The 24,026-nt window shown below is 38.6% G+C and overlaps 1 protein-coding gene across 1 annotated transcript; it reads left to right on the plus strand.

The window, feature by feature from the left end:
- Positions 1–6,451: 6,451 nt before the first annotated feature.
- Positions 6,452–10,103, plus strand: POU3F4 (POU class 3 homeobox 4). Its single transcript, XM_025854840.2, has one exon. The coding sequence runs from the start codon at positions 6,454–6,456 to the stop codon at positions 7,537–7,539; it is 1,086 nt and encodes a 361-aa protein (XP_025710625.1). The 5' UTR covers positions 6,452–6,453; the 3' UTR covers positions 7,540–10,103.
- The last annotated feature ends 13,923 nt before the right edge of the window (positions 10,104–24,026 follow it).

Below are 24,026 nucleotides of genomic sequence, written 5' to 3' on the forward strand. Positions count from 1 at the left end.
ATTGATTCCCCCAATTGTGAGTGAGGTAAAGTGCAAGAGAGGGCTCCAAAAAAGTTGCAAGAGATGGAAATTTTGACAGCACTCAGGAAACCTACCTACACCCCTCCCCCAAGAACAAACATAACAATCACAACAGAGAAAGCACTAATATTCTTGTAAAAATCAAATTCCCAAAATGTCCTTGCAAAGTGGACTTTTCCCCAATCATGTTAACATGTTTCTCTTTCCTTCCACCTCTCTCTCGTATATATATATAATTTTTTCTCACTATCATCAGCCTCCTTCCCTATCCAATGCCTCTAGGAAAAAAAAATAAAAATTTCTGAATAAAGATAACAAGTTAAATCTGGTCAGTTGCTCATTTTCAAATGTGATAGTTTCCTGCTCACTTGGGGGTCTGGAAATAGTAATGTGAGCCCAGAACACTCAGCAGATTACTTACTAAAGGTCTTTTCCTAGAAGGAGCCCATATTTTGATCTGTAATCAAGTTTCCTGTAGTCCCTTCACTTCACAGAGATACAGAATGCTAGCCATTTCAGTAAATACTATTTACTAAGGAAAGGGGAGGGCAGGCAAGAGTGCAGGGAAAACAGAATCTCAATTATGAATGAAATCTGAGCATTCTTACAATTCTGCGTGTTAAAACCTTAATCCACTCATGAAGAAAGAAGTGTATTGCAATTTGGGGCATCTCTCTTAACTACAAAGTGGCTTATAAAAGGTGTCTAATGTTCAACTAGATAACTTATTGATACCTTGGATACCAATCCACAGAGTTTAAAGTAATAGATTATCTCTAAACTCCCTCTGATCGGTCATAGAGCTGGACAATTTTTTTTCCTCTTCTTTATTACTACCACCATTTCTGACTTTAAGAAAAAATCAAAATGAAGATAAAAACCACCACTGCAGTTTAAATTTGGAAATATTCTGCAACTCCATTAAAAAAAAAGGTAATTCCATAGAGGGTCTGTATTTTGTAAAATCATCAACTAGACTTTTCTGAAACTAGGCTCTGTCTGAAGTGCAAAACACGGGACTGGAAAATGCCCACAAAGATTCCTAAACACCCCAAATCCTGGTACTGGGAATATGAGAGCCACACAGAGTACTGCGTAATAGCTCTGTCTCTGTAGAGCTCTTTCCCTGGGAACCTGTAAGATCAGGGTTCACCCACTGACAATGGCAATGGCAAGGGAAGAATTGACCTCAGAAGAGAAACTGAGACTGAATCAATGCGACCTTTACAACACAGCTGCGGGAGCCCCCATCCTTTCCCTCTGAAGTAAGGGTCTCTATTGTCCTGGTCTTTCCTCTAACCATCCTATCGGCAGCCCCAACCACACAATTCCTCAGCACTTCCCAACTGACAATTGATTTTGCTAGTAAATGACTAATGTTCTCCAAGACTGAGGTATTTGTATTACATTTTTTCATGATGAATATTTTATTTTTTAAATTACCCTGTGTCTGCTGCAGCATTCGCTGTATGCTATCACTCCTCCCCCCTCCGTCTCCCCTTTTCTCTAAAGATCCTTTTCCTCATGTTCAAGGAAAACCAATGGAGATCTAAAAAATGAACTAATTGAGCTTGAATTGCTTTTGGCTAGTGTCTGTTAATGCTGTCTAATTTTTTAAAGATTCTCACAGAATATTTGAGCCCCTTTACCTTCACCCACACAGTTTGTCAAGAAGAAGGAGGAGGGGAGAATGAGGAGGAAGGGGAAGAGGAGGGTAGAAAGGAGCAGAAGGAGGAAGAAAAGGAAGAAGAAGAAGAAGAAGAAGAAGAAGAAGAAGAAGAAGAAGAAGAAGAAGAAGAAGAAGAAGGAGGAGGAGGAGGCAGCGGCGGCAGTGGAGAAGGAAGAAGAACAATAACAACAACTCTTAAGAGGTGCTACAGTAAGCTGCTGCTCTGAAGGGCAGCTGTGACTCACACTGAGAACCTCTAATGAGCTCAAAGTGCAGACTCTAAGAAAAAGGCTTCTTTCTCTGTTGCTTTCAGAAGCTGTCCAATCGTTTCCCTTCCCTTATGAGCTCCAGGTTATAAAAAGAAAATGTGTACTTGTCCCTTCCAAACCAATCTAAGTAATCCTATTTTCAAAGTGGACTTGTGTTGAAGATGAAGTTTTCAGTATTAAGGCCACACCTATGTGCCATGTCCTACTATCTGGAAATTCATGCCGTATTATACACATTTAAATCTGGCCTTTTGGACTTCCTTCCTGATCCTCACCCCAGACATCAGCCCCAGACCTCCTCCTCCTTCTCCAATTTGTACAGATAATAAGAATGCTTCATAATCTACACTCATTTATGAAATCTACAAGAGGCATAATCTCCATTTCTGAATGAACCTGGGCATAGATTGCCCAGCTGCAACCAAACTCCCGTGCTAAGACGGCAGTGTGACTTAAACCACATTAATCTGCTTAATTTCTTTTGTGAGTCCTTCCTTGCTTCCAAAGGGACCGGAAATGTCTGGGAAGACACTCAGGAGTTGTCATGTATCCTTAAATTTTGTGAGGAAGGAGAGTCACAGTGAACCCCCGGTTACAAATAAATGAATGAAAATACAAATAAATCAAACGAATCTGACTTGCTTTCAGAAATTAATGGAATTTCCCTCTTAGAAAACAAGCACAATAATGGGTAGGGTGGAGTGGCAAATATGGGTGTGAAGGCAACCTAAGGAAGAATGAAGTTTTTGCTGTGTGCTGGCATAGCAAGAGATCGAAACCTGTTCTTCCCTGCTGGAAATAGGTGTGTGGACTTGATAAAATTACAGTTCCTCCATTTTTAAGTTAGACTCCCCTTCAAGATGGCTTTTAGCTACCCCAACCTCATAGGGTGGGTCAGTGATTATTATATTCAAACCATAATTATAGAGGGGGGGTAAATCAGATCTGAGGATCCCACAGTGGACTTCAATATCAGGATGAAAAGAACGCCAAGCTGTGTATTTGGCCCAACTACCCAAGAGAGCAGTTTATCAGTGGTAACTTTGAGTTTAAGGTAAAATCAGTCTATGAAAAATAAGTTACCAGCTCTTTGCAACAGTAGCTTCACATGTACTTATTTCTCTCCCATGTCCAGACGGGGTCGTCTATTGAATGAGGCTCTTTTATTTTGTATGGGGCAGGGGATTTGTGACCATGGTCCCCCCTTTTATTCCTCTCTCTATGGAAACCCAGATCATGGGGACAAATATGCAAGGCTGAATAAAGAGAAGCCACAGAAAGGAGCGCTTGAGAGCGGCATCTGTTACACTTGGGAACTTAGACTGACAGGAGAGGGCGAAGGAAACCTCTCCAGTAGATTAGTTAGAGCAGCAAGAAGATTTTACTATATGCAGATACTTTCTTCAAAAAACAAATCATTTTACATGCAGGAGAAGATTCTATTACAGCTGCTAGAGGATGGGACTGCACCTGAATTAGGCAGTATCCATATTCATGGGAACTGATTTTTAAAAAGGAAGCAAGAAAGGAAGGAAGGAAGGAAGGAAGGAAGGAAGGAGAGAAGGAGGGAGGGAGGGAGGAAGGAAGGGAAGAAGGAAGGAGAGAGAGAGAGAAAAGGAAAGGAAAAAAAAGAAAAGGAAAAGAAGGAAAGATGACTACGTTGTTTTTTGCTCTGTCAAAAGCTATTCTTACATTAAAGGACAGCAGAACAAAGGTGTGAAAAACCTGTAGCTGGATGCAGATACCTCCTCCAGATAGCTGCCCCTCCCAAGGCTCCTGGCATGGTCTGAACCACTTTTGAACGCCTGGCAAAACTGGTTGCCCAGAATAGAGGCCAAAGGCTAGAGGAAGGTTGATGATAAGAATTCAGGCAAGTCAGAATTGGAAAAAGACCCCCTTTTTTCTCCATGTAAAAGCATTATAAATTGATAATTGCTTTAACTGCCTGAATGGCCAGACTAAGATTAGTAACTCTTTTACCCAAAGGCAGCTGCAATGGTGGGGGTGGGGAACACACCATTATAACAACATGGCAATGATCATGATCTTTTTGCCGGTATGGTTCCTTCAGTGTGTTTCCCTCTGACCTCTAAACTGACGTGACATAGATTAGCAAATGGACCCTTGAACAGGAAGTCTAACAGAGCAACTGAAAACTTTTATTTTTGTTTGATTTTAGTAAGTACTTTTTTCTTCAGGAAGTTAAAGTTCAGGCACAAATGAGATTGTATTCTTACAAAGGAAGATACACACAGTTAGTTGGCAGTAAAGAAAAGACGCTCTTCTACAGAAAGAGAAGAGGAGGGAAGGGAAAGGGGGGGAAAGACGGGGGCAGAGGAAGAGAAGGAAAGGAAAAAAACAACAAAACAATTTTTAGGTTTAAAGCAGATAAACTTTTATAATAGGACACCAGCAAAGGAAACCACAATTTCAATGAGAAGGAGGAGGGGGAGAAGATGGCAAATTATCATCTCTGCCAATAACTACTAAGTGTTTATCCATTTTTTTTTAAGAGAGAGAGAGGAAGAAATAGATCTCAACCAGACGCCTGATTTTCCTGCTTAATAGACACAATTTACATTTACCAATATAAACTCCTATCACTCTCTGCTCTCATAAGAAATTACTAATTTCACAGGAAATACATGCTCTTTATCTATATAAAGGAATGGCAGAATAAGCTCACCTTGTTTTTATTTTTTCTCATTTTCTTGCATTTTCTTCAGATCTGTCTTCTTAGAGAAACTAATGCCTTAATGACTTTCTGGTAGCTGCAAGCCTTCTTTTATTTCTGCTAAATATATGAAAATGTATGCAAATTTAAATCAAGCTAAACCTAGGAGCTCTTGCAATATATTTAATGGAATTTCAAACCAATAAGGGAACTCTGATGCTGTCTTCTGTAAGTGCAAATATAATTACGCAGCTAGGTTACCTTCGAAATTATGCAATGGAAGGTCATTTTTTTTTTTTTTACTTCAGAAATCCAGCTGGGTATTCCATGTTGCCTTTTCTCGGCTAGAGCAAATCTAAAATCTTTGCATTTTCACCCCACTCAGCTTACAAGCAATGCCTTTTCACAGGGCTGTGGAGTACACGGGACTTGCCTTTCCCTAACTTATAAAAGCTTAGGAGTACAAGTCTCTCTTGTTTCCTCTAACCAAATTGTGAAAACAGTCCTGTCCTCCCAAGCTGAAAGCAAATTCAAGCTGATGGGGATGTGTGTGTGTGTGGAGAGGGGGGGTGGGTACTTAATGCCAAACAGCCCGCCATCTCTCATCTCTCATCACTTTCTCTCTCTCTGAATTTTCAGGGCACACTAAATGATTCCCATTTACTTCAACTTGTCTGGGATGGGGAGGGGGAGAGCAGTGCTTGTTAAAAATTTTCCTAGGGGACAGCATTCGGCGCGGTAATCATGAACGTTCTCTTATGTACCTATTGAGAGTGGGTCCGCTGAGTGTCTGGGGTGAGTGTGAGGGAGGGCTGCCCATTTCAGCAAGCATTGCCTCTGAAAGAAGTTGTGGGACCGCTGATGGGAGCCTACATGGAACAGTAATAAAAAGCAAGTCTTCCAATCGACCAAGTGGATTGGAAGGCAAACTTCAAAATAACTGAATTTTGTCAGTATCACATTTGATTTTACTTTTATCACATTAGATTTTCCCAGAATCTTCCAGTTCTTCACGCCTTAAACAAAAATTTTCAGAAGAAGGGGGACATCTCTTTCTTAGATGCTTTCTGACCTTGGTATTGAGTTTCTCATAAACGATAAAATGAAATAAATAAAACAAGTCGAAATAGTTATTATTGGAATCATGGACTTCAGTCTTATAAAGTTAGGGTCCTATCAAAAAGGGGTTCCTTTGCTCAAAGTTTGTAGCAAGATTTTGGTTTGCAGTCCCCTGCACACAACTAACCCAGAACGCTAAATGAATTTGATAAAAATCCCAATCCATTGAAATCTAGATGACATTTAAACTGGTTATATTGCTTTCTTAATATATGTTTTCTTTCTCTATTTCGGTTAATCTAAATAATACAAAACGAATTCTAAAACCATTTCGCTACTTCAGCCCCTATCCACCGCCCCCGCAAACATATATAAAAACACTTCCCTCTTATACGTCCCCCTCTACTACAAACATCCACGAAGTCGCGGGGCGGGGGTGTGGGGTGGGGGTGTGGAGGGTTAACCAAATGAGCTGCCGCCACTCAGAGCGAGGCAACCAATGGAGCTGAAAGATTGATTTACTTCCTGCTCGGGTCTCACTGAAACTCTAGTGCTTCGCCACCCTAATTTGGAAAGTTAGCCCGGCCTCCCGTGCCGCCATTGGCCGAGCCCATGGCTGGCCAGGCCGAAACGTGTTGCAATTGGCCACAGAGCCTGCCGGTAACTCTCTCTCGCGGCTTTGGCTCCCCCGCACCGTAGATGTCAAAGGCTGAAGCTGCTCCCTTTGCCACATTATAACTAGTAGGGGATCCTCATCGACCATGGCCACAGCTGCCTCGAATCCCTACAGCATTCTCAGTTCTAGCTCCCTAGTCCATGCGGACTCTTCGGGCATGCAGCAGGGGAGTCCTTTCCGAAACCCTCAGAAACTTCTCCAAAGTGATTACTTGCAGGGAGTTCCTAGCAATGGGCATCCTCTCGGGCATCACTGGGTGACCAGTCTGGGCGATGGAGGCCCATGGTCTTCCACACTGGCCACCAACCCCCTGGACCAGCAGGATGTGAAGCCCGGGCGCGAAGACCTACAGCTGGGTGCGATCATCCATCACCGTTCACCGCACGTCGCCCACCACTCTCCGCACACTAACCATCCGAATGCCTGGGGGGCTAGCCCGGCTCCGAACCCGTCCATCACGTCCAGCGGCCAACCCCTTAACGTGTACTCGCAGCCTGGCTTCACAGTGAGCGGCATGCTGGAGCACGGAGGGCTCACCCCACCGCCAACCTCTGCCTCTGCACAGAGCCTACACCCCGTGCTCCGGGATCCCCCAGACCACAGCGATCTAGGTTCGCACCACTGCCAGGACCACTCAGACGAGGAGACACCAACCTCGGATGAGTTGGAACAGTTCGCCAAACAGTTCAAACAAAGAAGAATCAAGTTGGGCTTCACACAGGCCGACGTGGGGCTGGCGCTGGGCACATTGTACGGCAACGTGTTCTCACAGACCACTATCTGCAGGTTCGAGGCCTTGCAGCTGAGCTTCAAGAACATGTGCAAGCTGAAGCCGCTGCTGAACAAGTGGCTGGAGGAGGCTGATTCGTCAACAGGGAGCCCGACCAGCATTGACAAAATCGCCGCTCAGGGCCGTAAGCGCAAGAAGCGAACCTCCATCGAGGTGAGTGTCAAGGGCGTACTGGAAACGCATTTCCTCAAGTGTCCCAAGCCTGCCGCGCAGGAGATTTCCTCGCTGGCAGACAGCCTCCAGTTGGAGAAAGAAGTAGTGCGTGTCTGGTTCTGTAATCGAAGACAGAAAGAGAAAAGAATGACTCCACCAGGGGATCAGCAGCCACATGAGGTTTATTCGCATACCGTGAAAACAGACACGTCCTGCCACGATCTCTGACTGCAGGAAGCAAGAAAGCGGCCGGCCGCACTGGGAGCAGCGCGGAATTCTCTCTCTCCCACTCTCTTCCTTTCACTTCAGCTTTATTATTGCTATCTAGAGACATAGCAATATCTAGATATCTAGATAGGGCTCCTTTTTTCTCTCTCTCTCCCCATCGTTTTTCTTTCTTTTTCTTTTTTTTTTCAAAATAGGGGCTTCTAACTTATATTAAGAAAGGAAACACACTCACACACGCATTCAGGCTTCTCAACGCTAATACACAGTTGCGTTAAGCAGTCCAGGCGGGGAACTCATATACCCTGCCGCCCGGGCAACTGTTTCCTCCAACCTTTTCTGCTGATCAATACATATTGTTTACTTTGAGTAAGGTCTGTTTGGTTGCTCCTCTCTTGGAAGAACAAGGAGAGGGGTAACACAGGGATGGGGTAAGGATGGGGGAGGGGGGTGGGAAGACAGATGTGTGCCTCTGAATAACCTTTCAGCGCCTTGGTTATAGCAGCTGTATTTCAGGTGAAATCTGTTTTACAATAGACTAGTTTTGCATTTTTTAAAACTTCTATAGCATTTCTAAATGTCTGCGGTGTTTTACTACAAGCTGTACACAATATTTGTGAGATAATTTGTATCTAATCGGCCACTCCACATTATTGCTATTATGATTATTCCTTCATTGAGCTAATGGTTTTCTAATTGCTTAAAAAGGGGAAGGGGGTGGGAGGAGGAGGGGAAGAGATGCCTACCCACCCACCAACCCCCTATTCTAAATCTGTATGGAGAAGAGAGGTACAATGGATAGAGTTGTTGATGATGATAGTGGAGATTATATATATATATAATTTTTTCAGAGGGCAGAGTGCCTAGGATAGGCGGAATAGGCAAGCCGATTGGGTTTGCAAAGTACCCTGAAGTAGGAGAGGCGATTTTGAAGCTTTCTGCCCTCCCTCCCGGATCTGTGGAGTCCTCTCAGGCTTCTACAGAGCAGATCCGGGTGCCTGAGAAGGATTTGCCGGCGGCGCCCGACAAAAGAGGTCGGCCTGAAGAGCTAAGAGGGCTCTGCACCTACCGAGGTCCGGAATGCCTGCACTCAGAGCTCCCCCCAGGTCCCGTGCCTCACCAGGACCGCCAGCGCGACCCCACCTCCGTCTTCCTAGGCGAAGGACTTTGCCTTCACACAGGATTGCTTTCTCTGGGAACGACGACCCGGAGATGCTGGCGACAGACTGAGTGCCTCCCAGTTCCGTTCACCTCCAGTTCACCGCCCGCTCCCTGAGTGAGAAACCGTCGGGGAGGGGTGGCGTGTGGGGTGGTAAACAGGTGCTCTCTGCTCCGTGCAGAACGACAATGAAATGATTGGCAAAGGTCACAAGGATTCTCGTCTAGCTTCGTTACCACCTCCTCTCCCATATATATATATATATATATATATATATATATATGTATATGTATATATCGCTGTCTCTAAGTGGGCTCACGGGAAGCCATCTCCACGCCTCTGACAAGCACAGCTGGTAGAAGCCCACAGCGATGAATAAGCTAGATTGCGAGCGCCTAGGGCGGCTGGGTTCCTGGGGTTTTTTTTGTTTTTGATTTTGATTTTTAATCTCTGTGTGCATGTGTGTGTTTGTATGCGTGTGTGCGTGATTGCGAGTGCAAATGTGTGTGTATAGATAGCTGTGTGCATCATATTACTATTTACAACAACAAAAACCTACATAAAATCTCGCTAGGCTGTGTAGAGATCCAAAAAAAATATGCAGTTGCTGTGGCTTTATTGCTCGCTCTCATGTCTACACGCCAAGTCCACAGGAGCACCTCATTCTCAATGAGCACACATGTGCGGGGCGGGCCAAGCATCCAACACCCAGACACAGCCCGCCAGACCTGGCTGGGGGCTCAGTATGCCTGGGCTGGCTGCCTGGTCCCGCCTTCAGGTGCAGCTTCGGTAGACAAAGCTTCAAACTACCTAAGGACCAAAATGCCTAGGGCCCCTTGTGGAAGGTGAGTTAGTATGGGCAGCCAGGTCTCTGGTCCATCACACTGTGTCTCTCCTAGCTGCAGGTTGAAGGACATGTGTTAAATCAAATCCTGGACCCTTTTTCTTTTTTGTCAAGACTCTGCATTCTGTTGGTAGTTGGATTTTTGTTCTGGAAATTTTTTGTTTGTTTTGTTTTTCCACACTGAGTTTGTGTTTTACAACTGTTGGGGTTTTTTTGTTTGTTTTGATTTTTTCTTTCCTTTGCAGTTAGTGCTATGGTTCAAACCTGAGTTAACCCAAATATTTCTGCCGACTTTATAATTGTACAGTTTTGTATATTAAACGTTTTTGAAGTTATTAATTTAAAGAAAGATCATTTAGTTTATTCATTTAGTAACTGATGTATAATAAACACTATTTTCATTAAGAGTTGCTTTTTCAACTATTTTATTCAAATTGCCTATTGCAGTTGCCAGCAATTATTTATTTTCAATAAATTCTGCATTATGTTTAAAAGAAAACTCTAAGATGAGTTGGGTGTCAAAAAGAAAACAATTCGCTGTAATGTTTGATGTGAACAGTTTTAATCAAGGGGTTTATATTGACACAATATTTTATTGTTGTAAAAGATTTAAAATAAAACATTTAAATAAAACATTTTTCCAAAAAAATTCATTTTTTTTCTTTCTTCCTTTTTTAATTGTGTGTTGTGTGAAGTGAAGCATTTAAATAGAAGCACATTTCTGGTGAGCAGTGCATCTGCTCTACTTCAGGTTAGAAATCATTAGTCATTGTTTTGATTCTTGATTCTCTCCCTCTGACTTTTGGCCTTTCATAACCTCGCACACACAGAGGGGCCTGTTATCGTGAACATGCCCACGCTCACGCAAAACACACCCTAAATGGTAGGAAATAGTGTGGGGAACCCTGGCAGGATAGGGGGGGTTATTTCAGGAGGTGCAATATTATTAGTGTTCTCTGAAAGGAGTGTGTCTCTAGTCCAGACAAACCCTTCTCTGAAACTGCCCCTCCTGAAACTGGACCCAGACCTTCGCTGAGGCTTTCATCTTGCTTCCCTGCAACCACTCCTCTTCTTCTGGTTTAGGACCAGTACCCTTCTGGTAGATGAGCACTCATTCCCCTGATGAAGGATGAAAAGATGACTAAATGTAAAAAGTGCTCTCCTTAAGGCTCCCCCTGGGCCCAGAAACTCTGATAAACTGTTGTCCACTTAGTGTTGCCCACTAAAGCTGAATTCTGTTCATCCCTATATATGACTTAGGTGGAAAGAAAAACCAATAGAGACATTTGGAGGAGTTTAATTTTTCTATTCTTCCTCCCACTCTTGTTTACCATTTCAACTCTGTTATTTTGTCACAAGATGCTCCATAAAATAAGGGACAGTTACCTGTAGTGATGGCTGAGGAGTAATTTACTATATCAGAAGCAGTTATGTTTTAAGGCTTTGTATGTACACGCAAGACTTATCCAACTTTTTTGTTTTAGTAGACGCATATCAAGCAATAGACAAGACATTTAACTATAACTTTCCAACTGTCCAACTGTAAAACCCTTCTCAATTTATATTCTGAAATGTTTTTTGGTAGACAAAGCAAAATCATTTAAACACTTTAATAGGTAAAAATTATCACATGTAATGTCCTGCATTTTTTTAGATTGCCTAATTATTTACAGCTGCACAGTGCACAATGCACGTGTGTTGTGAATGAAATATGCTACATGTTCTTTGTATGCTTATAGGCACATCTCTCTTTTAAAATAATACTGATCTTATAGAGATGTGTCTACAATCACAAAACATATAGTCTTAAATCTGTTGGTTCTCTTTCTGTTCATACCAACCAACCTCTTTCTCTTTCAATATCCTATATGATTTTTGAATTGATTAAAAAGTTATAGCTTTTCTCATTAAAGTACACAGAAAACAACTAGCAGTGTATTCTAAAGCATATATTTTAGGAGATACTTATATAAATGTATAGATATAGACATCTGTCACTATTCATCACATTTTTACTATGTATTACTGATACATATATTTTATATATGTTTACAAGAACTTTTCCTTTACTGGCTGTTTTATTTTTCTTAAAATATAACTAAGGCCTAGTTGGCTATTATGAGGACCTCTTTATCAACCTTGTTATAGCATTAACATAACATTTTCATTAAAATTCAGGGGATGTTGGTGCCTTTGCCTAGGAATTTTTTGTATCGAGGTTGCTGCCATCCAATTCCCAACCAAAGCCTTTGTAGGAAAAGCAGCTTTGGCCTCAGTTTCTCTTAGTCCTTCACAGCAGTGGCTTTTTCTCCCATAATAAGAATTTGTGGGTTCAAAATTAATAATATATAATGGGTGAAGGTAAAAGTTTCATCCCTATTACCTGACCAGAGCAATAGAAAGCTAAGAGATTGTGTAGGGGGTGAGATTTTGGAAGGGGTGGGATGTGAGAGGAGTAAGTATTTAGATGCTACAAATATTTTAACAAAGTCAAATATGTGAATCAACTATATGTTTGTATGTATACATGATTGTCTATATGGCTGTGGCTCTCTGTATGTATAACAAAAGGTAAATAGATTATTAACTTCCAGCATGTATCTTCCCAACAATAAAAGGAGAGAAATATTATTCCTGGGAATTGGTTTCTTGACTTTAAAAAGAAAAGGGTAGGAGAAAGTATTGTCTACATTAGTACATGAGCTGTGTTTGTCTTCAATAAAATCAAACACTGTTCCCTTGGAAATATTTAATATTCAGATATTTCCCTTGCTCCCAAGTCAAGATGCTATTGTTGCTTTTATTGCCTATAAGCTATAAGTAGAAACATAAATTTCTGTTTTTACTTAAAATATCTTTTTCAGTAAGGAGGGAGGAAAAGAAAGGGAAAGTGGATTAGTGAAAAATGATTAGAGGTTAAAACATAGTTTTCCCAAAACAAGAATGTATTTTTCTACCTGTCATATTATTTTAAAGACATATATGGAACTTTAGGATTGTGAAATTGTGTCTATGAATTAGCATTTGAAAATCCAAAATATGGCCCTTTCAAAAAGTTTTCAAATCAGGAAAAAGTAATGATGCAAAACACTACCATGTAAATTGATATCACTTGCAATAATCCATTCTGTAAAATAAAAGGATAGAATATTCTTTATACATGACCCCAAATAATAGTTTTAAAAATATCAATCCTACAAGTTACTCATTTAGAGTGTTAATTATTAAAGCATTAAGAACAGTGAATATAAAATATATTTGAAATCAACTAAAATTTTTTTTAAATAAGATGAAATAAAAGTACCTTTTCTTAAGAGCACTGCTGATGGAACATTTCTAAAATTAAGGGATTATTTAGAATACAGACTTGAAAACAAAATCCAGTTAATTTAGGCTGCCTCTAAAAAGGTGGGGGTAGGGAGGTTCACATGCAAGAAACTAGATTATTGTTTCTCTAAATAGAATCCACAAAATTAAACCCTTGTGCCTTCCAGTTAAAAAATACACTAGATCATTATGCCTTCTTTCATAAATATGAGTATAGAACTTTTACCTATTCACACATTATCTAACTCACTAGCTAGAACACTGGGTTCTCTTTACAACCTTGTTATCAAGGAGGATTTAGTATAAGATGGGTTCATCTTGGATGCCTTCCAAGGGGGTTTGTTTGCTCAACTATCAAAAGGGCCTTATTATTAGGTGGTTTCACTCTCTAAGGGAGAGAATCATAGGACAGCTGGCTTTTGGGTGAAACTCTACAGTATTTAATATATGTATATAGACACCTATTCACAACCATAAACCTACTCCCTCCCACGTCCCCCTCCTTCTATCCTTACACTTGCATACTGACCGGGTGATGTAATAACAGAAAGCAGGCTGTCCTCAAAGAGGGCGGGTTGGGGGGGGGGGTGCGCAGGGAGATCAACTCCTTGACCAATTCGTTAGTTATGTCTTTTCATCTCTCCAGCTACTCAGTTTCCACACTATTCTTGTATAGCCAATTGAAAAGACAAAAAAGTTATTCTATCAACCTCTTGTTTTATTTATATAACGTCAAAAAATCTAATTTGAGTGATCCTCCCCCAAACGCTGACACACACACAAACTGAATTGACTGCTTGCGTTATCATCTTGTAAACAATGTTATATCAGCATTGATTCTTGGGAGGAAGGGGGGTCATGTAAACATTTTTCATATTGCTTGCTTCTCATCTTCCCCAATGACTTTTCACATACTAGAGAATCTCATTATAATGTGGCTGATTATCTCCTAGATTTAACCAGACTGGAGACCAGCCTTTACTCTGCCCCCTTTCACAAATATGGAAAAGCTTACTATAAAAGTGTACTTGTAAAGTGGGTGTTAGTATTCCCCCAAGACCAATATTAAAAAGTGGTTTGTTCCACAGAATTCATATCTGGTAAAAGATTTTCCCTTCCATAATACTTGCAATCTGAGCACAGAAAACCACACACATATCCACACCACCTGCTAAGATCACTGTTTGATGTCATATTTTGAAAGCCAAGAAAGTAGAAGGCTATGGACCAAGGGCAGTTGTTAATTGGGCTTCAAATGGCATATGATCCCAAACTGCAGAAAAAAAGCTATGTGAGTGGATTCACTGCACAGAAGAATACCATTTTTCTTAATGTTTTACTATTCACAGTGTACCTGCAGAGGTGTTGGTAGTATTCATGTTTAATTAACATCAGTTTTTTTTTCTTTATTGCCACAGGAGCACACATATATAAATATATAGAAAAGGTCAGAATCAAAGACAGAAGTTTGTCTTGAACTTGTGGTGGCCTAGAAAAATAAGAAAAAAATCAGATTTGTGAAATTTATTGGCATAATCAGGGACTGTGTCTGTTCAAAACAATGTACAATAGTCACTGTTAAGGGAAAGGGATTGATTTGCTTAACAGTGAACAGCGATTTTCTACAAATGAATTATTTTATCATAGGAAGAGGAGCGGAGTGTGTTTAACCTAAAATTCTGAATTCTGAGCCTTTGGGTGAGAGTGGTTGAAATTCTAGATAAACATATTTTCCTTAATCACTTTCATTTTCTGTGTTATATCCTGGTAGAGGAAATCCAAACTTCTCTAGATTTTACACTAAAACTAAAAGTGAAGTAATATTTCAAAGTACCTCTTTCATCCACCCTGAGTCTTCCCTCTATCATTCTCCATGGATGAGTAGACATTGTTGGCTCTATGGATGTTCCCCATTGGCTTCCTTAGGATAGGTCTAAGGAAGCTGATATAGAAGGGATTGTAGGACAAAGGGCCTGTTGCCCACCCTGAGAGCTTCAGTCTCTCATCTACAGGGGAAGTTCAAATTCTATAATAACTTCCACCCCTTAGCGCTCTGCTTCTGCATGTGGTGGTTTGATGTCTTCTGGTGAAGACTAACTAGCTTTGTTTTCAGTGGATAACAAGTATGTCTTTAAGTGGATCATTTAAAAATTGCTGATTTAAAATAACTTTATTTTCTGGAGCTTTCTCTGTGCATCTGATTTGTACTTTGTACTGTATTTATGCATGATGTAGAGAACTTGCAAATAAAGGAATTTAAATGAAGACATTAAGATTTTCAATTTATGCACTACCTTTCCTCCTTAAGGATCCCTAGGCATTTTAGAAATAATGTATGCAATATACTCTGCAACAACCAATATGCAAATCACAGCAAAATGACCACTTCAGGCCACATAAAATGACCACACAAAAACTCATTAATATCAATAGGAGTTCTGTGCACAATTGAAGGGCAGTCAGTATATGCCATGGGTCTCATTCATTGCTGTGTGAGAATATAAAATTACATGGCCTTTTATTACAAAGGAATAAAGTCTTATATTTTAAGCTCACATCATATTTGAAGAAAAAAGGCAAAAGGAATTCACATACATTCGATAATTTTTGCTTAAATTATCTTTGAACCTTTTGGAGAAAAACATTATTTGGTAACTGAAAAACCAGTGATACTCAAAAGTAATTGTGCATAATATTTTAAATTAAAATTGTTACAAACATCTGTAGAAAAAAAAGCTTAAATGGAAAAATCTTAAACTTACAGTCTCTTGGCTGTTTCTAATTACACACACACACGCACGCACCCATGCATGCACAGAAAGCACACACGCTGGACTAATTGTTTTAAAAGTAACCATTGAAACTGTTCTTAAGCTAATAATCACCATGCAAGTAACTCCTCCCACCCCCCACTAACACCACCCAGTTTGTGTTTTGTGAAAATGAACAAGCTGTTCAGTTTTGTAAAAATGAACAAGCTGTTCAGTTGAAGGGGGAGGATTTGGTATGTTTTAAATGTATTAAGGTAAAGGGGGCTTTCAGGACGGGAACCCTTAATACTTGAATAGAAAATAAATTATTTTCTGGCTCACTTTTAACCCTTTTGACTATGAGATATGTGATACAAATGGGAACTCCTCTTCAGTGAAAGCAGGGCAAACTATACTATCATTACCTCTTGATAGTATGCAAGCCCTTTAAAAAAAAATTCTGGAAAACACATCAAAAAATCAACCTACCTGCAATAAAGCTGCGTATTTACTGGAAAATATTTGTTGATCTAATTACTTTGTGCCTGCCCTGACCCTGTTCCATGTCTCTGGCTGTCAGACTTGTGCAGTCCCTACTCAACGCTCAATGTCAAATTAAAAAGTGACAAGAATGGGGTAGCATAATAATAGCTTAAAGCCATTCTCCACCTTTCCACATACAAATATATGAATTTCAAAACCCAGTATTTTTTGGCAGATAAATATATTCAGATTTTACGTGTAAGTTGTTAGAATAAAAATAGCTATAACATCTAATTTAACAAGTATATTTATTTAGTGCATACTATTTGCAAGGCATTATTGGGTTTGAATGTGAAGGATATGTAGTAAGGTATGGAGCTTGCTTTGAGGAGCTAACAATTCCCAGGGTAAACAGAAATAAGATAGATAGAAATGTGCACAATTGTTAATTAAATGGGAGTTGGAGAGTGTTGGAGATACTATTGTCAAATTAGGTGCCACTGTTCTGTATTTTTGTTGTTACTTTTTAATAATACACTCTCATATTTAAGCACAAGATTTGGTTATGCTACTTTGATAATATTGTGCATCTTTTGAACCCGAGGTAGACGCAACTGTTAATTGACTTATATGTATAGACACTGAGAGTCATTGCATCATTTGCAAATCCCTAAAACTGTATCTAGCTCTGATGGGATTGAATTATGTTTGTAAGGAAATTTTTTAAAAGGGATAAATTGCAGAAAGATAAACACATTGTAAACTTCTAAAACTCACTTCCTGTTTCTCCTCTCCACACTTTGAAAACTTGGGATAAATGTCAGGCAACACCAGCAATACGAATGTTTCTCTCTTATTTTCATCTCTTTGCCCTTTAAAGAATTAGTCTTTCCCAGAGTTCTGCAATTAGTAACTTGTGTTTGAAATAAGGAGTGTAAACTTCACCAGCAGGTGCGGAGAATCATACTCCAACAAGATTCTGTGTGATTGTTCTGCTCCCACGATGGATTTCATTGTATGAGATCTATGATGTGGCAAAAACACAAGGCAAAGAAGAGCATGAAAAATACATTTCCAGATCAGAAATTCCTGTTGGAGAATTTAAGGGTATTGTTATTTAAACAAGAAAGGGAATAATAATAAAAATAAAAGCCTGGCAAACCCCTTTTTAGAAATCAAATTGTTCTCAGCTAAAAGCCAGACTCATTGAAGTTTTCTGTAGTGTGTTTCTGCTGACTAGCAGTGGATGAAATAAATTCTAAGAATTCAGAAACCTACTGGGAAAATGGCACTGATGTTTAAGGTGTGACTGTTTAGTTGACTTGTTAGGATAATTTTCGGTTTGAAGAAACCTGAATCTCTAACAAAAAATCAGTAAGTGGGGAATGCATTCTGTCTTCTTTTTTCTTTTCTTTATGTACTTTTTCCTCTTCCAAATACATTCAACGAAGTGAGGTTGGTAGCACTATTTCAAAATTTCCAATTTTGTGGGAACTATGATCAGTGTGAAATATGTTCCTTAACATGATAAAAGGAATAATCAGAAGAATAAGAAAATTATTCTCAATGAGCCTGCATGTGCTTAAATAAGTACAGAGTAATGGGAGGCAGGAGCATGCTTATCTTAGAGGAAAGGGCTAGAAACACAGTGAACAATCTCATGACTATGCTCTCTTCCTAGCTAAGCTTTCCAGGACAAATTGTCACTGCTGTCAGTCATGCTTTTCAGGAAACAGATAAAATTTGAGTAAAGGCACATAAGTACAATAATGAGCAATGCTCAGATGGGATCCTTATTGACTGAGTAAATGCATTTCGAGTTTGTCAAAGGCATCCCAGATGTATTTATGTCAATATCTTGGCTGTGATATAACAGTATAGTTTTGCAATATGTTACCATTGGATGAAAAAGGGTAAAGGGTACACAAGTCTTTCTATATTATTCCTTGTTTTATTTTACCAAATCTTCTTTTATTTTTTTTTCAATTTTCTTTCTGTATTATTCTTTACAATTTCATGTGCATCTATAATTATCTCCATAAAACTTTTAATTTCAAAAATCAAGGCACAATTTTAACAATTAAAAAAGAGCTGGCACTAATTATTTTCCTGTCCTTTAGTAATTTTCAGGACTCTAAATGTTGACCTTTCATTTTTCTAAGTTTTTATTTTTTGCAGGGAGAGGGAGGTGTTAAGGGAAGCAGTGTCTGAATAAAACCAACCTGCTCTGACTTCTTTAATTATAAATAATCTCCTATCTCTGGTACTTATAGAGCATCCGAACCCATACTTTGAATCTAGAAGACTTGGTTATCCACCCGGGATGCTGTCTGGATGATTTAGCTCCTAGCTGAGATGACTGCTTACAAAACCAGTCCCAGCTTCAACCCAGGGAAAGGCAACACAATTAAATGGGTGCCCAAGGAATAATTTATCAAAACTATGTATGGACTTCTTGGGACATATAACTTTAATTATTCCAAAACAATTAACTAATTCAACAAACATTTATTGAGACTGCCATATCCCAAATTTAAAAATCAGTACAGTTTAGGGTTTTTATTTTGTGTGACCTGGATTTTGACCTGGTTTTGAATAACAAGTTTGCAGCTTAACTACATGAGGGTCATTGCCCAAGTTCTTTAACTTCTTATTTTTTCAAAGATATATTTATTTATTTGAGAGAGAAAGTGCCTGCAAGTGCAAGTGGGAGAAGGGGCAGAGGAAGCGAATCCCCAAGCAGACTCCCCACTGAGCACAGAGCCAAACAGGGCTCAATCCCTGGACCCCATGAGATCATGACCTGAGCTGAAACCAAGAATCTGACGCTTAACCTACTGAGCCACTCAGGTGCCCTGACTTCTTTAAATTCTGTCTAATTTTTTCATCTGTAAAATGGGAGTAATAGTAATTACACCTATCTAATAGGGTTGTGAAAACTAAATATATAAGTCATGCAATATATAAGTCATGAATAATGTAGTGCGTGACACACAGTAATTACTCATTTGATATTAGCTTTAATAGCATATTTTTCCTCCTTTTCTATGTTCTATAATATAAGGAACAATGCAATATGTTTGAAATTTATCTAAACAAACTTAAAAAGAAATTCCCTTTTTCATATTGACTACTGCAATAATTCACATCCCTCCTCACACACACTGCAATATACATGACAGTTGACATTTATATGAATAACACAGTAGATGGCTTTTTCCAGGATTGTGTGCTAATCCCTGGACATTAACTGTAATGCAGAAGTTCGAGAGTGATATCATCAAGACAATCTGCAATCTGTTTTTATTTAGTTTTTAAAAGGCAAATGATACACATTTTTGATATTACAACTACCATTAGTAACACATTCTTTGTGACACACCTCACAACACATTGAAACACAACAGTGTGTTGTCACACCAACTGAAAATTGCCAGCACACAGGGATGTCAATGGATTTCCTAACCTAAAGCATAGGCAAGAAATGCTGCTATTCTCTTGGCTTAGCATTTTAACCATTAATATGTCTTATTCCCATTAAGGAAGAGAATTCAAAAGTAACTCCACTATAATAATGTAAAAATTCCTAGAAAAGACAGTTAAATATCTCCTTTGTGTTCACCATCACTTAAAAAAAAAGATTCATATTATCCTATTCCTAAAAACACTTCTAAAAATCCAAGGTTTCCTTAAATTGTGAAACCATATAAATTCTAGATGAAAAAAATAACTTTGACCTTTTCAGAATTTGTGAAGTTTGATTCACTGTCCATTCCTATTCTTCCTGTTTACAGTCTTGATAAACTGTAGGGATGAAGCAGTATGGGCAACCAATCAAATTGCAAAATACTGAAAAGGTTAAAGTCTGTGTTTATGAGTTTACTCAATGTTCATAGTCTTTCACAGATTGCATCAGGAATTAAATTTATTGTATCTCATTTTGGTAATAAATATTGCAACATGAAAGAAGTGGGCAAAAACAATTTGATGTATATTTGTATTACTATCAGGCAAAATAGACATTAAGCATTATCTGAAATAAAGAAAGCCACTATGTCATTGTAAAAGAACATTTGTCAACATTTAAAAATCTGAACTTACATTTACCTGATAACAGCCACAAAAACATATGACGCAAAAGTGCACAGAACTAAAAGGAGGCTATAAAAACAAACAAACACAACAGAGGTGGAGCAGTTCCAAGAAGGAACAACATCCAGGGAGTGACCATGATCATGGCAATTAAATTGGAGTAGAAGTCAAGTTTACAGGACCATTAAAATAGAAGAGAGCTAGAGAGTATAATGCTAAGAGAAATAAGTCAGTCAGGGAAAGACAAACAGCATACAATTTCACCCACTAGTGGCATACAAGAAACAAAACAAATGAGCAAGTAAAAAAAGAGAAAGAGGGAGAGAGGCAAATCAAGAAACAGACGCTCAACTATAGAGGACAAATTGATAGCTACCAGAGGGGAGAGGGGCAGGGGAAGGGGCAAAATAGGTGACGGGGACCCAGGGGAGCACTCATCGAAATGAGCACTGGGTGATGCATAGAATTGTTAAATCACTATATTGTACACCCAAAACCAATACAACACTGTATTTTAACTATACTGGAATTTAAAATAGTGAATGAATGAAGGAAGGAAGGAAGGAATGAAAGAATGAGTGAAAAAATTAAATTAAATTAAAAAGGGGCCCTCTAGTTAGTTACATAGGTGGTAAAATTGGTTTCAGCTGTAGAATTTAGTGATTCATCACTTACATATAACACCTAGTGCTCATCACAAGTGCCCTCCTTATACCCATCACCCATTTAGCATTTCCCCCACTCACCTCCCTCCATCAACCTTCAGTCTGTTTTGTAGACTTAAGAGTCTCTTATGGTTTGCTTCCTTGTCTTTTTTTCCTTCCCTTCCCCTATATTTATCTGTTTTGTTTCTTAAATTCCACATATGCGTGAAATCATATAATACTTGTCTTTCTCTGACTAACTTACTTCGTTTAGCATAATGCACTGTAGCTCCACCAACATCGTTGCAAATGGCAAGATTTCATTCTTTTTGATGGCTATGTAATATTCCATTCTATACATATACCATCTTCTTTATGAATTCATTCGTTGATGGACATTTGGGCTCTTTCCACAATTTGGCTATTGTTGATAATGCTGCTATGAATATCTGGATGCATGTGTCCCTTCAATTCAGTATTTTTGTTTCCTTTGGATAAATACCTAGTAGTGCAATTGCTGGGTCATAGGGTAGTTCTATTTTTATCTTTTGAATAATCTCCGTTCTGTTTTCCAGAGTAGCTGCACCAGTTTGCATTCCCACCAACAGTGTAAGAGGGTTCCCCTATTTCCACATCCTCACCAACATCTGTTGTTAATTTTAGCCATTCTGACAAGTGAGAGGTGGTATCTCATCATGGTTTTGATTTGTATTTCCCTGATGATGAGTGATTTTTTTTTTTAGGGTGTGTTTTTTTAATTTTATTTTATTTTATTTAAATTCAACTAATTAACATATAGTGTATTATTAGTTTCAGAGGTAGAATTCAGTGATACATCAGTTGCATATAACAACCAGTGCTCATTACATCACATGCTCTCCTTAATGCACATCGCCCAGTTACTCCATCTTCTCACCCACCACCCTCCACCAACCCTCAGTTTATTTCCTATGGTTAACAGTCTCTTACGGTTTGTCTCCCTCTCTGATTTCATCTTATTTTATTTTTCTCTCCCTTCCTCTATGATCCTCTGTTTTGTTTCTTGAATTCCACATAAGAGTGAAATCATATGATAATTATCTTTCTTTGATTGACTTATTTCGGTTAGCATAATACCCTCTAGTTCCATCCACGTCATTACAAATGGTTTTCATATGTCTGTTAGCCATCTGTATGTCTTCTTTGGAAAAAACATCTCTTCATGTCTTCTGACCATTTCTTAGCTGGATTATTTATTTTTGGGGTGTTGAGTTTGATAAGTTCTTTATAGGTTATTGATACTAAAAAAAAAGTTCCTTCTCAAATACAGAGAACAAACTGGTGTTTGCCAGAGGGGAAGTGGGGGGGATGGGCAAAATAGGTAAAGGAGATTAAGAGGTGCCAACTTCCAGGAACAAAATAAAAGTCATGGGTATAAAAAGTAGAGCATAGAGAATATAGTCAATAATACGACAATTTCATTCTTAAGGCAAAGTTTGTAATGTTACTACAATGGCATACTAAAGGGATGCCTGGGTGGCTCAGTTGTTAAGCATCTGCCTTTGGCTCAGTTCATGATCCCAGGGTCCTGGGATCGAGTCCCACATCAGGCTCCTTGCTCAGTGAGAAGCCTGTTTCTCCCTCTCCCTCTGCTGCTCCCCCTGCTTGTGATCTCTCTCTCTCTGACAAATAAATAAATAAAAATCTTTTAAAAAATGGCATACTATGTATTAGTTTGTTCCCATGACAATAACTGTAAGAAAAATGAAAAAAGAGTACAAACCTAATAAGGATTATGGTGAAGACAGGAATTATTAAGGAATTGTAAGAAACTCCAAAAGCCTAGTCCTTAGAGTGACAACTTTTGATGCTTTTGAGAAAGGTAAGTAAATTTTGAACTTCCATAAATGCATAATCATGAACCAATTGACTTCTTTCTTACCTTTCTAGTCAAAGTCTAGTAACTGATGTGTATTTCATTTGTCAGGTAACTGATATAGCTGCATGTGCTATTATCTGCATGTCTGTTTTATATTTGAAACAAATTATTTTTTGCATGGATAATATCTTGAAGCATCTAGAGTTTCATAGCATAATTATATGTTATATAAAAACATGTTTTGTCTGAACATTAGGTCAGATATTAGCCTTTATTATAAGTAAAAGAAATCATCTCCATCTATATATTATCCTCATCCAAATTAACTGTATTTAGATTTTTTCCTCCAAAAAAAGCTAAAATATCTTGCTGTAAATGACACAGATTGCTAGATCTCAGTTGCAGTCATACTGGCCTTGGCTAAAATATATAAATTCATCTCCTTTATTTTGAAAATGAATTTAGTAAGATTTACCAATATTACTACAAATCCTGGAAACAACAGCAATAAAACAATCTTGTTACAAGTGAATTTTTTCCTGCCAGAGAGAATGAAGGGACATTTTAGGTTCTTGGGAACTGTGATTTCTATCATATAAAGCTAATGAAAAATATCTGTCAGCAGTTCAACAATACAGCATTTAAAATTATATCATTTTGAGAATCATCTTTGCTATCCTCTTTCAACTATGGAAAAAATTAAGTACTGAGCATCTAATACAATTTCAGATCTGGTGACAAATATCTTCATTTGAAAGGCAGCATTCTAAGCTGATTTTAGATTATGTAAGTCATCCTTTTCTGTTTCTAGCAGTTTTGGAGAAAACAAACACTTGTCAGAATATAAGTTGGAAAGAAAATAAAAATGAATCTATGGGTATCATAGTGACCTAATTTTAACACAAAATGATTTTCTAGAACTCTTTGAAGTCTAGATGCTTCATTCTAATAAATGATATTTAGTATATTGAATGAATGAATAACAAAATTCTCATACTGAAGGCCTGTAGGTTTCCCCAAAAAAAAAAATTTGAAGAGGGTAAAATTCATCTTAGACACTTATCTCTGGGTATGTTGCACAGTTACTCTTGGCTGTCCAAGTCCTATAGCACCCTGCCAAGGTTTACCTATCACCTAAACATTTCTTCCTTTCCTCTGCCTAGTCCATTGGAAGACCATCCATTCATTGGGACTACTCACCATCTTTGGATCAGATACCGCCTTAGTATTTTTCCTATTTTAAAAAAGGATTGCCTATATCTTTCTGCCTCTACCCCACAAACCCACCTAGTCTCCAATGAAGAATAGTCATAGAAAAAAAGAAAAGAATAGT

Source organism: Callorhinus ursinus, unplaced genomic scaffold (genome assembly GCF_003265705.2).
Source record: "Callorhinus ursinus isolate GAN/ISIS: 27379988/994484 unplaced genomic scaffold, GSC_fseal_2.0 scaffold40, whole genome shotgun sequence".
In the NCBI taxonomy this organism is placed as follows: domain Eukaryota; kingdom Metazoa; phylum Chordata; class Mammalia; order Carnivora; family Otariidae; genus Callorhinus; species Callorhinus ursinus.

Excerpts from the sequence above, each read along its gene's own strand:
- POU3F4 (XM_025854840.2), top strand. The coding sequence starts at position 6,454 with ATGGCCACAGCTGCCTCGAATCCCTACAGCATTCTCAGTTCTAGCTCC.